Source organism: Onychostruthus taczanowskii, unplaced genomic scaffold (genome assembly GCF_017590055.1).
Source record: "Onychostruthus taczanowskii isolate IOZ18803 unplaced genomic scaffold, ASM1759005v1 scaffold34, whole genome shotgun sequence".
NCBI lineage: Eukaryota > Metazoa > Chordata > Aves > Passeriformes > Passeridae > Onychostruthus > Onychostruthus taczanowskii.
Genome location: NW_024500794.1, coordinates 136,558 through 159,426, shown reverse-complemented (window position 1 = coordinate 159,426; position 22,869 = coordinate 136,558). Strand labels below are relative to the sequence as shown.

Genomic DNA, 22,869 nt, shown 5'->3' with positions numbered 1-22,869 from the left:
AAAAAAAGAAGGGGGGGCAGCGTTTAAATCCCTGCCCCCCGCTCCTCGCCGCCTCCATTCCTCCCTTCATTCGACCTCCCCTCAGGAGCCGCCGGTGAGTCCCTCGCCCGCTCCCAGCCGCTCCCGCCCCGCTTGTCATTGTCGCCCACTCGCTGCATTCTTTCGCGGCTGGATTTTAGCCCTCCGGTCCGTCTGTCGGGATGGGGAGCGGGGCGGCGCGGGGGGGGGAAACACCAAAGTTGGGGGGGGCAGGAGGGGCGAGAGTGCGATTAACCCCCGCGGCGCTGGGCGAGGGGCCCCGGCGGTCCCTGCCCCGGCGTGGATGCGGCGAGGGGCGGGGCAGGGGCGCGCGGGGCCCGGGGGGCGCGGGCGGGCGGGAGTTGCGAGTTCGCGGCCCGGGGCCGTGCGGGGAGGAGGGCGGCACAGCGCCGGAGGGCACCGACTCCCGCCCTGCCTGCGTTCGCGGTGGGGGCTCGTATTGTCCCCGCTTCCCCAGGTGCGGCCGGGGAGCGGGCAGGACGAGCTGGGAATAACGTTTCCATCGGGGGGCCGGGAAGAGTGTCGGCTCCCCTCGTCGTGGCTGCAGCGGGCACGGGTGGGATTCGCCCCTTGCCGCTGCCCCCTCCTCTGGCACGCCAGGGTGCCGCCTGGGGACCGGGGCGCTGGCGAGATCCCGCACGGCTGGGTGGCATCGGGGTGGCGGCTGCGCTCCTCTGGAACCGGCCGAGATCCCTCGGCGTGTCCGGCTGGTCGTCCATTTGTTATTCAGGATTCCTGAAGAAGCGGCATCTGGGTTGCCCACGTTGCCCTTTTGGCCGTGCCATGGAGCCGGTGGCTGTTCTGTCTTGCTGGCTTGTGCTGGCCTCTGGCCGGCTCGGCTGCTGTTGCCCAGCGAATTGCCGGCTGTATTTTGCCGAGTGGCCGCTGTGCTGTTGAAGTGGCAGCCATTTGGTCACCGTGGCATTACTTTGCACGCCGCCTTTGCTGGCCGTGGAGTTGTGCCTTGATAGCTATTGTACGTTCCCGAAGTTGCTTTCCAGATGGGCAGTGCCTTTCCCTGCGTTTGCCTCAGTGCCGTGGCTGCCTTGAGCTCCGCAGACGATTCCTCATTTGCCAGGATGGCTACTGTAAGAATTTGTAGGGCTTTTGTCTGCAGGGTCTGTTTTTTGCTGGGCTGTGCCTTGAGAAGCAGCATGTCCTTACCGAGCTCGGCACGCAAATCTGTTACCATTATTTCTGGTTGTACTGGGTGGATTGCACAGGAACCGCTATGCTTTCCAGCCTTGAAAAAGTGAGGAGAAAGTAGTGGGCCATTACCCTAAGATGTGTAGCAGGAGAGCGAAGGAGGAGTTGGAAATGCCATTCATTTTGTGTCCACCTGAGTGCTGGAGCATGGTTACACACCCTTCAGGTGTGTGCTGCCTAAAGCTGCCGAGTTCAGCCTTGACCTCCCACTAGAGAATCCCACAGCTGACTGAGTTGGGAGCTGGACTCTCTTTTCTTCTGAGCCCGAGGGTGTTGTGAATCACTGCTGTGCTGCACACACATTCCCAAGGGGCTGGAGCTCCACGGTCATTACCCATGGATGGGACACTTGTAAATGTGAATGATCAATTTGTTAATTTCGAATTATTCTCTTTTGTCCTGTTTCTTGGCCAAGTTGTTAATGTTATTTTGTGTCTGTCATTAGTGATGGCACAACCAATCATTTGTGTATTTCCCCAACTTCTTAGGAATGACCTGATCTTTCAAACCAGGCTTTTCCAGTTATGATTCATGATGGAGCTTTTCAAGCATGGACAAAAAGTGAACTTATGGTACCATGGTTCTTGCTGGAAATTATTAGAAACCTCCAAACATTTGAAAATTAAGTGTGCAGTGAATCTTAATGAACAAGATGAACAGGTTTAACCTGCTGCAGTGACCTGCCTTTACCTCTCTTCATATGCATTTGCCTCCTCCCCTGGGTTTTGTACCCCTTGGATACCTTTGAAAGGTTCTTGCATTCTCACCTTTAGGTTTGCCCGAACAAGGAATTACGGTGACGTTTCTTGTGGGTGTACTTGTATTCCAAAATGGTAATGGTCATGCAAGGAACTATGATTCTATAGCATGGTGTACGAAAAGCAGCCTGATCTGTATTGTTCTTCAAGAGGAGGAGGAGCATCTAGGCCAGTCAGACTAGGTGATCATTGTAGGTCCCTTCCAACTGAAATACTCCATCCCGATTTTATTTGTGGGTGAAATGCATCAGGCAGGTTTTTCTCTTCCCAAAATTCAGCCCCTGCCACTCCTTCTACACCTTCCCGGTTTGTCCTGGAGCTCTCTCACGTTCATCAGTGGTTTTCTTGGGGATGGAGGTGGAGTTGAGAGGAGCAGTCCATGTGGAATACAGAGCTGTGTAGGGAAGGTTTATTTATTTACCAGGTCTGGGGTGTAATACGTTTGCAAATGCAATTTCTGGAATTGGTCTGTGCATATGTTCAGCTGTGCCCCTTCTTAAATACCTACCCGAATGTTTGTCCATCCTCTATTATTCCTCCTCATGTAATGCCTTTTCTTCTGAGAACCTGGTTTTCTCTTCTGTTCGACTTTACCTTCCCCAATTAATTTCTTTCTCCCAATCTCTTTTGGACAAATAAACTGTTTTCTTGCCTTCATTGGATTTTCTGGTCTCATTCTTCCTCCATTAGGAGATGCTTTGGAAGTATGACATATATTTCTAAAAGTTAATCACTTTATCTCTTCCATCTGTACTTCTTGAAGACTGTGTCTGGTGAAGTACAAAATAGCAGTGCTTTACAAACTTCTTAGAGGCTGAAGGAGAAGGCAGCACAAGTTCTGACTGTTCAAAAGTGAAGGCATCTCTGGAAAAGTCGTGTCCTTAACCAAGTGAGCATGCCTAGGGTAGGTATTCTCCGCAGAACTAATTCCTGCGATCCCTGCTGGAGTCTGGTCACAGTGGATGGTTTAACACGAGCATGAGATGCTCCCTCTCAGTGCCTTCCCTGACCTGCTGAGGCTCAGCAGTGCCCAAGGCATGTGTTGCCAGGCTGGCCAGGTGCATGTCCCACTGCTCTTTGTCATGTTGAGATGAGCACTGGAGAATCTTTCTGTCCTTCCAGTCCTGTTGGGCACTCGTGGGCCCACAGCCCATGTTGTCAGTGAGGTGTGTATGGAGAATGGTGAAACAGAAGGAGATGTTTCCAGTTCGAGTGGCTTGAGCTTCACCTCCCTACCAGTCTGGTTGGCTGTTTGGCCTTCGAATATTTGGGGATAAGGATTTGGCCATGTTTTAAGTTTAGCAGAAGCCAGCTTTGTGAGGAAGCGATCCCTTCAGAAGCAGTGCCAAGCTTCCAGCTCTGATAATCCTCCTGCAGAAGTTTCTGACCGTCTGTTTTCTCTGTGTGTTGTGGCAGCAAACACTGATTTGTTGTTGTCTCCTCCTGTAAAAATATCAATGTTTGATTGATCGTTGTGGCAGTATTTTCACCTACAAACCAAAGGCTAACTGCAATATCTTCTCCAGGCAATTTCAGCCAATGATGGTCTGTCTGGGCTTTGCTGAAGAAGAGGAGCTGGTTGCTCTCAATCTTACTTCATGTCTCTTGCCCTGGTAACATTCTTCATCACAGAGAGTTTAGCTGGGAAATTTTAGTCTTGTACTTCCCTGCTGCACAATGCACTTGGTGATAGCCTGTTTCTTCCACAAGGTCTCTCTGCACTATAGATCACTTAAGTGAAGGTTGCATTTGAGCAACCTTCTTCTGTTTGGGCAGTGAATTGGATTTACTATATGTGTGTATATATATATATTTATGTGTGTGTGTAAATCACAATATATATGGTAGTTTGTATAATATAATATATCTCGTATAAAATATAATGTTATATAGTTATTAAATTTTATATTGATATATATAGCAGAGTGTATTGGATATAAAGTGTATCTATAGCACAGTATTTTGGATATACTGCTGTTTTTTTGTTTTAACAGTGCAACAGATGAAGTGATTTACTTCCGAATTATTCAGAGTTTGCCAGACACATAAAGAGGGCCCACCCTCCATGAAGAATGGTTTATCCAGGCATGGTTATCCATCAGGCTTTCCTCATACATTGCTAGACCATCGCTTTCAAAGTCCATTTTCACCCAGAGCTAGCTAGACCCTATCACCTTTTGGCCAAATTCTATGACTACTAATGAGTTTAGCATTGAAAAACCCGTTCTCATCAACTGGCTGGTCTGCACAAAGTATTAAGAGCAAAATTTTTCAATAAAATAAAAGAAAACCCTTAAAAATTTCAGATACACACTAGATTCCTATGCAAATTTTTCAAGTGATTGTTTTTTCCTGCTTTTCAAATTTTGCACTAATTCTGTGTTGGATTTGTCTGGCTTTAGCTAGATCCATTGGATTTGGGGGTCTTTGTTGTGTAGGTTAAAGAGCTGTCAGAAATCTTCCTTTGTAGTGCTCATAGGCCATCTTCAAGTCTTCTTTTAACATTTTCTCAGGTAAGCTATTTTATTCAGCTTAAGGTCATAAGGGGGAGGAGTTAATCACATTTCTCAATTTGTCAGCATCCTTTTTGGAGTACACAGGTAAAAATGTGTGCACTACTCCCATGATTGCCTTACCAATCCTGTGTATAGTCAGGTGAAAATCACCTCTTTTCCTGCTCCTGAAGGATATTCCTTTCTCTGTGCACTGGTGGATTTCACTTATTCAAGAAAAGCCTTTTTAGAAGTCTTTCAGACTTCTGGGATGAGAGATGAGGGATGAGGGCAGGATCATCCCACTTGGCCAGTCCTTGGCCAGTAGACCAAGGAGGAGCTGTGGGATCCCAAGCCTAGGAGTGGCTCAAAGTTTACCAGTGACTCATATCTGCTGTACTATTGTTCCTCTGCCCATTTCCCTGGCCCTAGTTCACTTCTTTCGTTCTGGATGTGTCTGTCCATCTTTATCCTGTTCACGTGCTCACCCTTGGCACACATGGCTCTCGTGTTGTCTTTGCTGTCAGTCATGAATCCCTGGAAACAGAGAATCTGAAGGGTGTCCTTTGGGTCATTGGCTGCAAAGTCATAGAATCATTTAGTTTGGAAGAGGCCTCCAGGATCACGGAGTCCAACCATTAATCTAATAATATAATTTTCTAATCTTATCTAATATGATGAAATCCAGTCCAATCCAATCCAATCCTATGCCATTTTCCTCTGATAGTCCTACAGCTTCCAGGTGTTTTCAGTGGAGGACCTCCATAGCCAGATATGGTTTCTAGCTATCCAGAAAGTGCCAGTGATTCTCTCTTGAATTAAATTCTCCAGTCTCCCGTCAAACACATAGAACCTTCTGGCACCCATGGTGTCCTTTAATTGGAAATTCTGCAGCCACCTGTTTCAAGAACTACTTTTTAGTTGTTTTTGAACGTGTTTCTTCATCTTCTTGATGGTCATCAAATTTGTACTGGAAAAGACAGTAAAAAATTTATTTCCTACCTAACCTCTAATTTTTGTATATGGCTTTATGGTCCCCAGTCACATCCTCACTTCAATAACCTTTTCTCTGGACAGAGATGTCTAACCTACTCAGTCGTGCCTCTCCATTGCCCCTCCTGGTTCCTATGGAAGAAGCAGAATTGCACACACATTTCGAGATGTAGGAAAGCCATAGGTTTGTGTGGGGGCATAATGATGTTCTCCTCAAGAAATTCTAGCATACTTTCTCGATGGCTGCTGGATGCCAAGGTGCCATTTTCATGGATCTGCCTCTTATATCCAAAGGGTATCACTTGTGAGTTGCACCAGTCAGCCCAGAGTCCAGATGTCCCTTCCAGCTCTAACATCGTCCTTGGAGTCTCTGGGCAGCCATCCTGTGATGTCTCTTGAGTAATTTGCTTTGCATGCTTAGCAAAGGGACATCTGTGTGTCAAAAGAGGGCTGTGAGGTGTTACAGTAGACCCTTGGCCCCTAACAGCTCCACAGGTAAGGTGTGCTCAGGTGTTCCAAATATAGAAGATGCTGCACTTCATAAAATTGAGTGTGGGGAATGTGATGTGTCCTTCCTCTGGATCATGCATCTGTAGGCTCCATCCCACTTGCAGAAGGTAGAGCCCAGTGTGGCTTTTTTTCCCAATCCACCACTGGGCTCTGCCAGCCTGTATCTCCAAGAGATCTGGAAGCCCTCCTCTGGGGAGACAGAATGATTCTTCTGGGATTTTTAAGTAAATCTGTTACATACTTAACAGTCATTTTACTGTGCCCTCAGGAATTGTTTTACGATTAACATAACCTTCTTTAGTACATCTAACCTTCATTTAGTGAATCAAACTTTATTTTCAGTTGCTTTTGCAAAAATTAATATCTTCTTCTACGCTGTAAATTAAGCTATTGTTAAATGCCTGAATATTTTTATTATTTATTACCTTGCTTTAGCTCTGTTATTTCACTCTGTTAATCATAATTTTTTTTTTAACAGATACATTTTTATTTGAATGGAGGTTCCAGAATTAGAGTTTTCATTCTCAAAACAACATTCTTGTTCCTCATGGTTGTGCAAAATTAAGAAAACAAAACATTAATATAGGCTTAATAAAATGTAAACTAGCTTTATCTCCTAAGACTGCCAGTGCTCTGCAGTTATTTTTAGTATTCTTATTTGGCACCCTTTCCTGAAGCATGAGCATTTTAATTTTTATTTATTATTTTACTGAAGGAGCACATAGCTAGCCTGACAAGTGAATTTGTCAACAAGTACATATAAGAAGGATTGAAGCTGTTGCCTCAAGATGAGTCTCTTTTTCACATGGGAGGTGTTATTTTAGAATAATTTTAGGATATTTTATACTGGTGTGGATTGAAAGGGGCCTTAAACATCAGCCAGTTCCATCCCCCCTGCCATGGGCAAGGACACCTTCCACTAGACCACGTTGTTCCTGGTCCCTTGCATCTTGGCCTTAAACACTTCCAGGGTTGGGGCATCCACAACTTCTCTAGGAAACCTGTTCCTGTGTCTCACTACTCTCACGGAAAATAATTTCTTCCTTATATTAAATTTAAACCTGCCCTCTTTCAGTTCAAAACCACTGCCCCTTGTCCTGTCACTGCAGGCCCTGGTAAAATATGTCTCTCTACCTTTCTTATAAGCCATTTTTACATGCTTAGAATGTCAGAATCACAGAATCATTAAGGTTGGAAAAGACTTCCAAGATCATCGAGTCCAGCTGTTGACCAAACATCACCTTGTGAGCTCAGCCCTAGCGCTGAGTGCCATGTCCGGTCATTTCTCAAACACTTCCCGGGATGGCGATTCCACTGTCGCCCTGGGCAGCCCATTACAAGGCTCAACCACCCTTTCAGTGAAGAAATTTTTCCTGATGTCCAGCCTGAATCTCCCCTGGCACAACTTGAGGCCATTTCCTCTCGTCCCATTACTTTTTGCCTGGGAGAAGAGGCCGACCCCCCCCTGGCTACACCCTCCTTTTGGGGAATTGTAACAGGTCCCTGTCCTTGCTCTGCTGGGGATCCCAGAGCTGGATGCAGCACTCCAGGTGGGGTCTTGCCAGAGCAGAGCAAAGGGGCAGAATTCCCTCCCTCACCCTGCTGCCAGTGCTGTTTTTGATGCAGCTCAGGACATGTTTGGCCTTTGGGCTGCAAGTGCGCATTGTTAGCTCATGCTCAATTTTTTGTCCGTGTGTATCCCAAGATTTTTGCCACGGGGCTGCTCCCAGACTCTTCATTCCCCAGCCTATACTGATCCTGGTGATTGCTTTGACCCGTGTGCAGGACCCGCACTTCACCTTGTTGAATTTCACCAGTGTCACGTGGTTCCACTCCTCAATCCTCTCAAGGTCCCTCTGGATGGCATCTCTTCCCTTTAGCCTATCAACCACTTGACTTGGTGTCGTCTGCAAGCCTGCAGAGAGTGCACTCAATCCCACCATCTGTGTCATTGATGAAGATATTAAATAGTATTGGTCCCAGATCCTTGGGAGACGCCACTGGTTCAGTGTTTCCAGTTTGACTTTGAACTGTGAATTGTAACTCTTTGGATAGAGCCATCCATCCACTTATCAAATATCATGGAGACTGGCTTGGCCACTATGTCAGCTGACTCCCTTAAGGTCCTGGGATGCATCTCATCAGGAGTTGTTCATGTTCAGTTCAGGTTTGAGACCTCAGGTGGTCTCAAACCTGTCTTCTTATGGTGGGATTGTGATTCAGTTCTTACATACATAGATAGATCTAAATTGAGAGTCTACATAGATAGATCTAAATTGTGTATTAAAAGTGTGTGTGATTCACCCTCTGGCACAGAGTGGACTTTCTGAAAGCATAATAAATTAATATTAAATAATATTTAGTAAATAATAGTAAGTTTCCATTTATTGTTAAAATTTATTTTAACACATCACATAGTGACCCATTCTATGCCATTATATTTTGAAGACAGAAGAATACAGTGAAATTCCACTACACTGCCAGTATGAAATCGGTGTCTTTATGGAAAATAACAACAATTGACAGCTGTCACTATGTTCATACTGGATTTATATTGTGACCTCTTGAGCAGCAGTCACAGTTTGCACTTGTGTTGTAGGTGTTTCTGTCTGAGTTTGCCACATAACACTGTGCTGCCAAGACTCCCTGGCAGGGCAGGTCTCAGCCTTTCCTGCCCGTGTCCGATGGCTGCTGGTGGTTGGATGTGCCTGTCCCAGCCCTTGTGGAGGGGTCTGCAGAGGCCTGGGAGGTGTGTGCTCTGGTCCTGCAGTGACCTGCATGAGAGTGACCTGCAGGAGTCTTGTTCCTTGATTAATTCACTTCCCAACCTGAGTTCACAGCCCCTGCATCCACCCAGTGTTGTAGTTACTTGTAGGAGACAGAAAAATGCCTTTGTTTGAAAACTGCCTTTCATTTGTATACCTTCATGTATTTGTTCTTAACAAGATTTACTGAATATAGTCATGGCAATATTCACACCCAGGATAATATCAGCCACAAATGTTTGCCATCTTGGTATTCAACCATTTTGGCATCCTAATCCCTCTGCTCGCAGAGTTGTTTTCCCTTTTACAGTAATGTCACGCTCCAGGTATGTATCAAAGGACCGGGACGTGCGACCTGAACCCTGACCTGTTTTCTCATTGCTGTCCAACACTGAGCACGGTGCCCTTCCCCTTCCTTCCCTCTCTTTCTCTGTCATGCCCTGTAGTGAAATGCCAGGGTTCAAGCATGAAATCAGGTAATTAGCCATTGGGAAATACTGTACTTCAGGTTGTCTGATTGCAGTGTTTGGGACAAAGCTTAATATTTTCAAGGTCCTACACAGTCGTTAAAACCAATTACATTTTTGGAAATTTCCCCTTCATTTTACAAAATGAGGGATATTGAGACAGGAGTTAAAAATATTTGGGACCATCAGTCATGGGCAGTCATATATATATACACATACTGCTCTTCTTCTTAGTGATCTTTACCCATCAAGAGGGATCCATCAGTTAACATTCCAACTTATGTTCAGGACACTTTTCAGCATCTGCAATGTGTTAAAAAGCAGCTGTGTTCATTTTGCCACCCTAGTTCCTCCCTCCAGTGCTAGTCCATCTCTTTGTAGAAGTGGGAGGAGAAAAAACAGAATGGGAACAGAGAGCTATTGAATTGCAGAGAAGTAAACTCAGTTTAATTCTCACATCTGACTTCTGAATCCCTGCCTTTGCATGCCAGTTCTTTGGATTTCATGTAGGATTTTGGATGTGATTCCTACATTTCAGAAAAGGACTTAAAGAGTAGTCACTGTGTATTTAAACAGTTCCCAAATGAAGAAGACAAGAGGTTTGCACTTCAGAACATCTGTACTTAGGCTAAAGCAGTCATTCCAGTGACTCCTTACTCCAGACTTCCATGGACTAGCATTTATTTGCTTGGACTAGCATCTAGCAGAAGCTGGCTTTGTCTATAATAAATAAACAAAAAAGGGGATAATGTTAGCTCTTCTTCTTAAATGACACCGATGGTGGGAGCCTTCATCTCTCCCTTCTGCTGGCACTGGCCCAGAGGGGGCTAGCTGGACCTTAGCTGGACCATCTGACCTTCTCAAGCAGGCTGAAGCCCTGGACTTGGGCTGCCCATCCTGGGGCTTGCTCTGCCATGGAGCGCCTGCTGAAGTGTCAAAACCCTCCATGGCTCTGGCAGCATCTCCCTGTCTTCCTGGTCTCAGTGGAAACGGGCTCCTGGCTGCTGGACCCGTGCTGGGTGTAGCCCTGCCCGCAGCCCCAGCGCGTGCAGTGCTTTGGTTCGTCATTTACACTTCTGGCCAGCCCTCAAACACCACCCCAGAAACTCGGTTCCCATTTCCTCTGCTTCTGTCGCCATCCAGGAAAGTTTATTTCCTCAAAGCCGCAGCCTAATGTGTAAACGCTCTCCTGAGCCAAGGACAAACATTCAGCCTGCTTTCAAAGAGGTAAAACCTGAGTGCTTCTCATTTGAGATGGACTTGTTTCCAGTTTGGTTACCTGGGAGAATTGCTCCACACGACAGCCTGGGAAGGAGAGAACCCATCTGTGTCCTTCAACAAAAGAGGAGCTGGACCTTGTAAGCTTCTGGCTGTGGCAGGACAGTCCAGGCTTTGGGAAGGAGAATTACTTGGAGCTGAGGAGGAGGAGGAGGAGTGGGATCCATTTTGAATGCCACGTGGGGGATGCCTGTTGAGTGTGTGCTGCTCGCAGGAGACTTCACCAGGGCTTACGGGAGAATATGGAGGGGTTTGGGCAATAAGCCAAGCCAAGCTGGGTTGTGTGAAACGCAAACAGAAAATTGCAATTTGCAATGCCTCATAACTCAGTTGGGCCTGTAAAGGGCTTCACAGGGCCAGGGAAAGGTTAACCCTTCCACAGCAGGCCTGTCACGTCTCACCTCCTAACCAAAACCATGGAGCCCTAAGAACCCTTCAGAGACATTTGCAGGGATCTTCAGCGATGGGAAGGGTTAGGTATAACTTGCTAATTGTAAAGGCTCACTTAAATTGCAAGCTTTTATTTCATAGATGTTAAAATTATAAGATGGATTTGTGATCCTCTCATCTGGCCATAACAGTTGCTATACTGCTATACTAAATAATGTGTGTGTCTATTCTCGTACATATTTTAGTAAAGCCTTCAGTCTAAGTGACAGAAACTTCTGCCTCAGTCAGTGGTTGATTATGTCTCTTGAAATACCACTGTTTTTTCTGGGCTTTCTTTGTTACTGCATAGTCAGTGGTTGGGATAAGTACGGAGTGGATATCCCTTTGAAAAAGGGAAGTTTCAGTTTGTGGCTGGCTGCATGTTATTTCCCTGATGACTGACTTCTCTGGGAAGAGGATGGTAATTGTCATTCCAGGGTTGCTGGAAAGCTGAATGGAGACCTGTGTGCTGCGTTATCACTCTGGCTTCTTTGGTGTGGGAGGCGTGGGTGGCATCCCTGTGGAATGCAGGGAGCAGTGACATGGGTAGCCTGCTGCTGCTGCTGCTGCTGCTGCTGTGCCTTCAGAGCTGAGCTAATACGTGCAGGTTGCCACCATGGCGTGAGTCAAAGCTGAGTTAAATTAGGATCACCTTAGGGATTACAATCTTTTGTTTCACCTAAGAAATGTTGATTCTGGATGCTTATCTAGAATAGCATCAGTGTAACTGGCTGAATTAGCAACCAAAGGCCAAAGCATGACAGAAATATGAGCCTGTAAAACAAGTCAGCGGGTGGGGATTGGGAGTGGGCTGTGCCTCCATTAGGTCAGTTATAAACCATCATCAGCTATTTTCCTATTAAAGAAGAGGTCTCAGTTAATTAATTGATGTGTGTGGGAATTAATGCTGGATGAGTCCCCTTGGGGCTTTCGTGATGAAGGTCAAATAAAATATTAATGGAATTAAAACAAACAGTCCCCTGATTTTCCTAAGTACCTTCCGGATGGGTTTCTGTAAGCATTGGTCAGGGAAGATGTGGAGCCCCAGGAGAGACAGGCCAGTGTCATTTCATGATCAGGCAGAAGAAGACAGTGGGAAGCAGTGACCCTGGGGCCACACAGTCCAGCAACAGGAGGTCTGAGAGTTCTCCTGTCGGATGCATTTGCTCTGATCCCTGTTTTCAGCTCCCTTCTCAGAAAAATGGAAGTCATCCAGATTGCTTCTGCACTGCTTGGCTGGAAGCTGATTTTTCCAGGTGTAGGATGGTCTTCAGGAGCCCCAAATCCATAGGCTTCTTATTCACAAAATTCCTCTGTGCTTCCAGATGAAAGAATAAAAACCCATTAGTTGTGGCTTTTTTTCTGCTGGTGCCTCTTCCATGGGACACATTCCCTTGTCTTTCAGATTGTCCATTCCAGAAACTGAGTATAGCAACTCAGATGACAGGCTTGGGAAGGATAAAGTCTTTTTGGTTATGTGTGTGCAGCGCAGAGCAGTGGTCTAAAGTGGTCTAAAAGGTCTTTAGCTTGCTGGATTCAAGCAAGCTAACTTCAGGGGCAGTATCCCTGAATAATTTCCTCCAGTTCCCAGGCTAACACAAACACGGTACTTTCATACTCCAGAGTAGGAACTGTGTGATACAACAGTGTGTTAAATATCCACAGTAAAATGCTTTTGGACATGGCACAAAGCTGTAAATTGTTCCGGAGGGATCTCAGAAATCTTCCCGCTGCTGCAGAGTGTAAGGATGTGCTCTGCATCCCTGGGTATGACTTGCTCTGGAACACTGAGGAACATCCTGCATGTTGAGGAGGAGGAGACCCCAGCAGGCACGCCAGGCTAAACAGAGCTGGTGATGGGGTCGTGCAAAAGCAGAGCTAAATGTGTTTTTTTGCACCTATTTGTGCACCTTGGGCATGGAACAGCCCAAGCAAGACTTGTCACATTTTCTGCATAGCGTGGTGGTGCGTGAGTGCACGTGGATGTGCTCTGGGGAGGGCAGGGCTGTACAGAGCCCTTCAGCAAAGGCCACTTTGCTGAATGACCAGTGACACAGGGCTAGCAAATGGCAGCACGTGGCCAGGTAAGGCTGGTGTAACTTTCTGCACTGACAGCAAGTGCGAAGATGAACTAACAAAGCCAGAAAAATTGTAATTGGGAATATCTTAAAACACTTTCCTGTTATTTTTTTTCCCAAGAAAATAAAAATACTAAAATTATTCCAGAGGACAGATAACATTCTGATAACCATTCCTTCTTGCATCCTCCAAAGCAGCGCTATTGGGCCCCAAATAATAGAATTACATAATCACAGAATGGCTTGGATTAAAAGAAGCCTTAAAGATCATCTACTCCTAATACTCCTGCCATGGACAGGGACATCTTCCACAAGACTAGGTTATTCAAAACCCCATCCAGCCTGGCCTTGAACATTGACAGGGTTGGGGGATCTATGAGGCAACCTGATCCAGTGCTTCATCACCCTCAGAGTAAAAGAGTTTCTTCCTAATATCTAATTTAAATCTGCCCTCTTTCAGTTTGAAGCCATTAAAAATGTATACCTCACCTCATGCACATATCACTCCTAGAAATTGGAAATTAGATATGGCAGTGGGCAAATCTTTTCCCACACTGATGGGAGAGTTTATTGCATTCTTGGTAAACAGACTCAAGTCTCTAAATAAGGAAGGAATAATAATTTTGTCATATTTCTATAGCAAACCACGAATGGGTGTTCTATGGTTCACTCAGTCTTTCTCCCCCCTCACCTGCTTGTCTGCCTTTCAGGATTCAGCGGGATCTCACTGCGTGGCTGGTGTAATCCCCACTTCCAGAAGAGCTGCCCATCTCCATCTCCTCGGAAACAGCCGAAGGGGGTTGCGGAGTCATAAAAATTTATGTTTTCATCAAACCGGGCCAAGGAGAATGGGGGTCCCACACCCAAAAGAATGAAGACACGACAGAACAAGGATTCAGTACGTGGGGTGGGAGAGGGGGGTGGGACACGAGAGCCAGGCTGGAGGTGTGGGTTGGAACTGAGGCTCCCTGCAAAGGTAGCGGGCATGAGTTGGGCACAGTGGAGTGCAGGGGGTTCAGGGGCCTAGGGAGGCTGGGCACAGAGCAGGAGAGGTGGGAGATGCAAAGCAGGACTGACACAGTGATCCCTCTCTTAGATGTCAATGCGGAGTGGACGGAAGAAAGAGACTCCGGGGCCCCGAGAGGAGCTCAGGTCACGGGGTCGAGCTTCCCCTGGTGGTGTCAGCACCTCCAGCAGTGATGGCAAAGCTGAGAAATCCCGACAAGCGACAAAGGTAATTTCAGCTGGAACACAGGTGTGGGGTGGCCAAGGACTGCCCAGATTGGGTGGGACCCATTTGAGGATCCAGGGACACAGACCAGAAGAGATCCACTAAGTAGCCCCTGCTGGGTTAGCTTTCTGAAATGGGCAGAATCCCTCTTTGCTCTCATCCTCACTGTCTTGCACTTTCCCAATAACTGGTGTCCAGTCTCACCAGACCCTTGTAGTGCTCATTTTTGCCACATGCTGTGTCCGTGTTGGTCTGCTAGTGTCATCGACACACGTGCCATGGTGGCTGTGTCTCACCTGCTGCAGCCTGTGAAGACCCGTCGGGTTGGAGGATTTCCCGTGACTCTCCACCTCTGTGTTCTCCTTGTCTCCTTGCAGAAAGGCCGGTTGGAGGAATCCTGCACCCCCAAGAGCAGCAAGCAGGGCCGTACAGAAGAGATCTCAGAGAGTGAAGGGGAGGACACCAATGCTCCCAAAAAAACCAAAACTGAGGTGAGCTCTTCCTGCTGTGATTGCTGGCATGTGCCAGTCCAGAGCAAAGGAGTCTCCAGTTCCCTGTCTATGCTGCTCAATCCTGCCCAGCTTGAGGTTCCGGCTGCTTGGGAGCCCTGACACCTTGGGTTTTGCACTGCATCTCTTCCAACCTAAATGGCATCTACAAAGATGGCACCAGGAGTGATGACTGAGCAGATGGAGGCTCTCTGTCTCATTTGCCTTGTGTTCAGGGGGCTGCTGTGCTGTCGGAGCTGGGGATGTGCCCTGCCTTTTCCACCTGAGTGGCAAGAGCCTGGCTCCATGTGCAGCTGCAAGTTGGGCTGGAGTCAGTCCCTTCTGATCCCCAGCACAGTGTGACATGGAGGGGCTTAAGCCATGGTGGGTTCCAGGTGACTGTCATGCAAAACCTGCTCATGCACACACAGAGGCGTGGCAGGGCTTTTCCAAAACACTGACAGCACCAGGCTGGATTGGTGGTTGGGTGGTTGGAAGACTCAGCTCTTGTGCTTCTCCATTCCCTGTTAGCCTGTTCAGGGAACTGGCCTTAAAGGCCTGTGAACATGGGGATGCTTGCTCATGTTAAGAGGTCCTTATAACTCAGCCACCTTGGTTCCACTTCTGTAATTTCTCCACATGGACAGTCTGTTCAGTGCAACAGTGGTGTTTTTTCAGCTTAGCCTCCCTTGCTTAGAGTGGCACTTGTTAGTTACCCTTACCCATGATGGCTGCTAATCACCAATGCACATTGTCTGAGGCAGCAGGTGGTGGGGAGGAGCAGGGGTTGGGAAGCACAGGAGGAGCTCCTGGAAGTCAGGAGCGGAACAGTGAGAGGGGTCTGGGTGGGAGCTGGTCTCCTTGACCAGGGAGAACTCTGCAGGGACAAGAAGAGCAATTCTGGGCCTGGGGCCGGTGGCCTGTGCTGGGACCACTGCTGTGTGTGCTGCTCCATGCCGCCTGTGATACCATGTCCTGGCCAAGAGCCCACCACCGGTGTAGTGTCTGTTCCTTCTCAGCCTTGTGTGTGACAGTTCCCTGCCCTCTCTCACTGCCTCTTTGCACAAGGTAACCCTTGTTACCTTCCTGAACACAATGCTCATGAAGGACCTGAGAGCCCTGGAAAGGAGGCAGGAGGACTGGTGTTATGTATACCTTGCCAGACAATGTCTCCTTCCCTCTGTGAGGTTTTCCAGTGCTGGGGCTGGCAGAGAAAGGTCAGAAAACAAGTTCTCTGGGAGCTTGAAGTGTGTCACATGTGGTCTGGGAGGCCTCATAATGCCCCTTTCCTCCTCCTTCCTACTTCAGGAGTTGCCCTGTCCTCCATCCCCATCCGATGTTGACAGCCTCGACGGCCACAGCTTCAATGATGAGATGAGCAGCGACCCACGGGACATTGACCAGGATAACAGGAGCACCTCGCCCAGCGTCTACAGCCCTGGGAGTGTGGAGAACGACTCCGACTCCTCTTCTGTGCTGTCCCAGGGGCCGTCTCACTCCTACCACCACCCCCCGCTCTTCCCCGAGAGCCCGCCGGTAGCTCCCCCTCCCGACAGCCTGGCCCGTCCCCCAGAGCCCAGCTTTGGGCTCCCGGGCGAGGTGCACCCCCAGGGACCCCCTGCAGGAAGTTACCATTCCCAGCTGGAGGGCCAGGCCTCACGAATTTTCCAGGCTCAAGCCCCACAGACACCTGCCTCCTCCTCCTCCTCTTCCTCCTCCTCTGCTGTTGCTGCCCCTTCCGCTCCCCCTTCTTCCTCCTCATCGTCTTCCTCTTCCTCCTCCTCTTCCTCCCACACTCCCCTTTATCCTACGGCCAATGTGGTCCAGGTGGGGGCCAAAATTGCCAGTGGAGTGGGGGGGCTCCCAGCACCAGGGGCTCGTGAGCAGACGCTCAGCGCCAAGCACAATCCACCCCCTACCACCCCAATCTCTCTGGCGTCGGTAGGAGGAGGGCTCCCCCCTCAAAAGACACCCCCAGCCAACCCCCCGGCTGCCCCCCCGGCCTCGGCCCCTTCCTTCCCCCACGTCTCCTCCAACCTGCCTCCTCCGCCGGCCCTGCGCCCCCTCAACAACGCGGTGGCCGCCTCCAGCTCCCCAGGGATGGTGGGGCAGGCCCTGAGCGCCCACCTGCCCTCGCCCCACAGCATGGGGCAGGACAAGGCGCCGGCCCTGGCTCCCTCCCGCTACCCCTACGCCCCGCCACCGCTGCCGCCGTCCAGCTCGTCTGCCCAGTACCCGCAGCCGTCCCCGGGCCAGCCCCTGCCCAGCTACAGTGCTTCCTACGGGCACTCCTTCCCCCCGCCCAGCGGCCTCTCTGTCTCCAGCCAGCCCCCCAAGTACACCCAGCCCTCCCTGCCCTCGCAGCCCGTCTGGAGCCAGGGCCCACCCCCTTACAGCCGCCCGCTGGGCAATGCTGGCTCCCACCCCGCTGCCCCTTTCCCTGGCCAGTCCCCCCATCACCAGCAGCCTCCCCAGCAGCACCACCACGGTCACGGGAGCAGCGGGGGCGTCTCCCCAGCAGCCACAGCTCCGCCCCAGCCCCCCGGGGGCTATCCCCACGGCCTGGAGTCCAGCAGCCATCACCCTTCCCATCCCACCTACGGGCTGCGCCTCTACCCTCCGCACAGCCAGGCCGCCTACAGCCAGGCTCCCTCCGCCACTGCGGCCGCTGCGCCCTCTTCCTCCTCCTCGTCCTCGTCCTCATCCTCTTCCTCGTCCTCCTCTGCTGCCTCTTCCCAGGGAAGCTACCCCAGCATGTGCACGCACCCACCGGGGCAGAGTCCTGCCACCTACACCTTCCCCCCGCCGCCACCCCCGTCCCCTGCTCACGGGGCTGGCCCTCCAGTCACCTCTGCTGCCACCACCCTCTCCACCGTCATTGCCACCATGGCCTCCCCCTCTGCAGCCCCCTACAAGACGGTGTCACCCCCGGTACCCCCGTCAGCTGTGGCCCCCTATGGGAAGCGGGCGGCCTCCCCTGTCCCCACCTTCCAGCCCCCGGCCCCCTACAAGCCGGGCTCGCCCCCCACTTCCTCGGCTGCCCCTTTCCGTGCAGCCACCCCTCCTGGCTACCGGGTGGCCTCTTCCCCTGTGGCGGGGAGCTACAAAGCCCCCTCACCAGCCCCCTCTGCCCCACCACCCTTGCCAGGGAGCATGGCTGCCCCGGCGCCGCCGCCACCCCCGCTGCCCCTCAGCGCTGCTCAGATCAAGCAGGAGCCGTCGGAGGAGTACGAGCCCCCGGAGAGCCCCGTGCCACCTGCTCGCAGCCCCTCGCCACCCCCCAAGGTGGTGGATGTGCCGAGCCATGCCAGCCAGTCAGCCAGGTGAGGGGAGACTGGTTTCTCCAAAGGATGGGGAGGGGCAGGGAGGAGGAAATCACCCCAAGGCTGAGGTGCAGCTACGCCCTTTTCCCTTTTTCATGATGCTCTTTACATTCCCACAGTGCCTCTCCCACAGTAGCTGTCCCTGTCCCCATCCCTGCTCACCAGCCCTGTCAGCACTGACAGGCTACCCCTCTCATCCCCAGATTCAACAAACACCTGGACCGTGGCTTCAACTCCTGCTCCCGCACAGACCTGTACTTTGTGCCCCTTGATGGCTCCAAGCTGGCCAAGAAAAGAGCAGACTTGGTGGAGAAAGTGCGTCGAGAGGCTGAGCAGAAGGCCCGTGAAGAGAAGGAGCGCGAACGGGAACGGGAGCGGGAGAAGGAGCGGGAGCGGGAGAAGGAGCGGGAGCTGGAGCGGAGTGTGGTAGGTCTGGGAGTCCCACTGCCGCAGCGCAGCCGGGGCGGATGCTCAAGGGCCCCTTCGGCCGCTCCCCGCTGGGACCCTGAAGCCGGTCTCTCTGCTCTTTTGCAGAAGATGGCCCAGGAGGGCCGTCCGGTCGAGTGCTCGTCCCTCGGGCCGGTTCCCCACCGCCCCTCCTTCGAGCAGGGCAGTGCTGTAGCGACTGTTCCCCCATACCTGGGCCCTGACACACCGGCTCTGCGCACCCTTAGCGAGTACGCCCGGCCCCACGTCATGTCCCCCAGCAACCGCAACCACCCTTTCTACGTGCCCCTGGGCGCCGTCGACCCGGGCCTGCTGGGCTACAACGTGCCAGCCATCTACAGCAGCGATCCAGCCACGCGGGAGCGGGAGCTGCGGGAGCGGGAGGCCCGCGAACGAGACCTGAGGGACCGGGACCTGCGCGAGCGTCTCAAGCCTGGCTTTGAAGTCAAACCGGCCGAGCTGGAGCAGCTCCATGCCGTGCCCGCTGCTGCCATGGATCCGTTCCCACGCCACGGCGGGCTCAGTCTGCAGACGGCCCCCGGCCTTCATCCCGCTTTTCCCTTCCACCCAGGGCTGGGCCACTTGGAGCGGGAGAGGCTGGCGCTGGCAGCTGGCCCGACCCTTCGTCCCGACATGTCCTACGCCGAGCGCTTGGCGGCTGAACGCCAGCACGCCGAGCGGGTGGCCGCTCTCAGCAATGACCCTCTGGCCCGGCTGCAGATGCTCAATGTGACACCTCATCATCATCAGCATTCCCACATCCACTCCCACCTCCATCTCCACCAGCAGGATGCCATACACGCAGGTAAGGGCCGCATGGTGGTGGTGCCCTGCACAAAGCCCTGATTTCTGTCCTACTGTGTCTTCCTTGAACTCCCTCCCTCCGGCCCTGCGGGACCCTAAAAGCTGACAGGATTAAACTTGGAGGCTATACATCTTCAGCCAGAAGAGCCCAACATCATGGTCATTCTTCCTTTTCCCCACTCCCATCCCACCAAAGGCACTGACGCTGCTGATCAGTGGCCAGCAAAACTGTTTGCACTGTGTCCTTTTGTTCTGGATCTGTGGGGCCACAGTACAAGTGCTGGAGTCCCACTGACTGCCTGGGTGGTGCTGCTGTGAACTGCGTTCCTTAGACTGGAGTCTGCAGAGGGAGCGGGAGCCCTGCTAGAACAGTTTTGGCAGTGTCCTTAGGACTAATAAAATGCTGGTTCTCAGTGGCTGCAGACAGTGAGATGGGATAGGATAGGAGGTGGGGTGATCATAAGGAACCGGAGGCTGCTGTTCTTCAGAATTGAATGGTGGTCCCTTCCATTTCCTCATCCTGCAGGAAAGCAAAGTAAAATCTTTGGGGATGAAAATCTTAGGGAAGCAAAGCCCAAGCTACAGTGCAATAGGAAAAAAGCCTTGTGCCTGCTCAGATGCTGTGAGCGGTCAGTGGGGTCTGGTGTCAGTCACAGATGCTGGCTCTGAGCAGCTGCAACTGCTCAGAGATGGCATGAGGTACAAGTGAATGTTCATTTTCCCTGCCATCCATGGCTGGGCACCTTATTCTGGCTGGGAGTCCAAACCACTAGAAAGAGAATCTGTCGTGGATAGGACCTGGAAAAGAAAGCATCCAGCACAAATATGCACGTGAATGGCTGTCGGGGTGACATATGGGCATGATAAGGGGTGCAGACCTGATTGCAGAGCAGGTCCTTGCAGAACCCTGCTGAACTTTTAAGGAGCTGTATTTCTAAGGAGCAGTATTTCTTCCTGAGGAGCGTAAGGACAGAGCTCTGCCAGACTGGTTCACATGAAGTTCGATGCAGGCACAAAGAGTTAACACTTGGAAGGAGATGACACTCTGTTATTTAGCTGTGAAATCATCCCATCCCTAACACACTCTGACCCTCTCTCCGTATCTGTTTTGTGAGACCTTGTGCCTGTCTCTGTGTTACCTGCTGCAAAGCCCAGGACAATTATCTTGTGGCATCTTTTCTTCCCAGCCTCAGCCTCCGTTCACCCTCTAATCGACCCCCTCGCCTCGGGATCACACCTCACCCGGATACCATACCCGGCTGGAACCATCCCCAACCCTCTCCTGCCTCACCCTCTCCATGAGAATGAAGTGCTGCGCCACCAGCTCTTTGGTAAGGAACTTCACAGGGACTGCTGTTCTCCTCCAAAGAGCATCAGCAGAGTTCCAGGGGGGCAGGGGCGTCCTGGGGTGTCACAGGACCAGATGAGTTCCGTTAAGCAGAGCGTAGGACAGGCCCACGCTGTCGGGATGAGCAGGTCCAGCACGTGGGCAGGGATGGGAATGGGGGTGCAGCAGGGTCTTGGCTGAGCTCTGGGGCCGTGGATGGAGCGTTAACTGGGCTCTTCTCTGTGTCACCTTTGGCTGCAGCCGCACCCTACAGGGACCTGCCGGGCTCCCTGTCGGCGCCCATGTCGGCGGCGCACCAGCTGCAGGCCATGCACGCGCAGTCGGCTGAGCTGCAGCGCCTGGCTCTGGAGCAGCAGCAGTGGCTGCACGCCCACCACCCTCTGCACGGCGTGCCGCTGCCCACGCAGGAGGACTACTACAGGTGCGTGCAGCTGCTCTCTCCTCACCAGAACGCCTCCAGGCCCAGCCCTGGCGTGGGGCTGGCACAGGCAGTGGGAGCAGGGAAGCGTTGCCCCTGGAGGGGGTGCCTGTGGCCAAGCCCACGTGGGGCACAGCTGTGGCTGGCCACCAGGAAGGTCGTACTTGGCAAGTGGCTACCGAGTGGCTGATCCCTTGTGAGATCTCAGCTCCTCCCCTCTCAGGGGGGAGGTAACTTTTATGTGTTTCATACATGTTAATGCAGTTATGACTAACTGTTAGCCCTGCCAAAGTACAATACATTTTTAAGGGTTTGATGGTTTTGCCAAGATAAGGAATTCACAAGTGAATGGGGAGGTACACTGGGAAAGAGAGAAGTGGAATGTTGTACCTTTCCAATAGTATCTCCTACTTCAAGGATCTACAAAACCTCCTAAGCCAGCAGTGTTGTGTGGGTCCAGATGAACAAAGGCAGGGGAATGGTGTAAATTGCCTTTTTCCCTTTCACTATTGAGTTGTTCCTCTTTTTTATCCTAGCCACCTGAAGAAGGAAAGTGACAAACCCCTTTAAATGGACTTCTGCTGTCAGTGTGACATCATCATGTCTTTCTCTCAAGAGGAGCAATCAGTCAACCAAATCCTGGGGGAGGGGAAGCTGCAAAGTGACACATCCCGATCCCACCATGCAGTAGAGTACCAGAGAAGATGACAAAAAGTATGGGATGGCATCCTGGGAAAAGTGGAGGAGAGAAAATGGGGAGGGACTGAGACACCACTAATGGACCTGAAGCGATTGGTACGTGATTTCAGCCGAGCTCTGAAGAGAAGAGAATCAGCATTGCACAGAGCTCAGAAGGACAAAGACTGACATGAATTCAGGGTGGCAGGAGCTCCATCCTTTCTTTTGGGGGAACAGTTGCATTAAATAAAAAGCGCAGAGCATTGCAGGACTTCGTGTACAGGATGCTCCTGCCTTTTCTGCTTCTGCAAGGAGGAGGTGCAGCCAAGGAATACCTGCAAACACAAAAGAGCCTTTTTTCCAGATGCCTCCTCGACACCCCGCCCCCCTTTAATTGTAAGATACTGCTTAGCGATACAGAAAAGCAACGTGGAACTTTTTCAGATTAGCCAGAGCAGCTTCCCGTTCTCCCAACATCCCTTCAGATGCAAACAAAGCGTTCCAGGTCCCTTCCTGAGCGGCCTCTCCTGCCGGCGGAGGGTCCGGTCCCAGCCATCGGGGTGCAAAGCACCGCAGGACTGTTTGCAGGACGGTGGCTGTGCTTTCCCCAGCTGAGGGAACGGGCACGGCCACGAGGTGCGAAGCACCAGCAGACTGTTTTGGAGACTGCCATCAGCACCGTGAGCCCCGTGGGGAGAGCTGGCGTGGCCCAGCGGTACCACTGCGTCCTGGGACTGTCTGTAAGATGGTGGCTGCCCCTTTCCCCTCACCCACCCTAATTGATGTACTTTAACTCATGCACATCCTATTAGACGTGGCAGTTTTATGTAGCAACTTGTGACTCCCTTGCCCCCGCGTGCGTGTTCTGATTTCACAGTTGTATCTCTCGATTGGTCCCCCATATATATATATATTTACTTAACCATTAAAGGAAAAAACAACCAACAACCCAGCTATGGAAAAGAAAAAAAAAAAACCAACCACCTAAATGATGTTCCCCACGCACTCCCAAGCCCTGACACACATTCTAATAATTTATATATATAAATATATATATGAAGCTCTTAAAAAAGGAAAAAAAAAAGACAAAAAAACCCTTTCAGAAATGGGACTCTGG

The 22,869-nt window shown here is 51.0% G+C and overlaps 1 protein-coding gene across 1 annotated transcript; it reads left to right on the top strand.

Annotated features, from left to right (window-relative positions):
* ATN1 (atrophin 1) lies at positions 1-22,855 on the top strand. Its single transcript, XM_041411081.1, has 10 exons — positions 1-94; positions 13,726-13,913; positions 14,112-14,249; positions 14,624-14,737; positions 16,043-18,057; positions 18,261-18,483; positions 18,592-19,309; positions 20,496-20,639; positions 20,897-21,077; positions 21,611-22,855. The coding sequence occupies exons 2-10, from the start codon at positions 13,836-13,838 to the stop codon at positions 21,642-21,644; spliced, it is 3,645 nt and encodes a 1,214-aa protein (XP_041267015.1). The 5' UTR covers positions 1-94; positions 13,726-13,835; the 3' UTR covers positions 21,645-22,855.
* Positions 22,856-22,869: the final 14 nt, after the last annotated feature.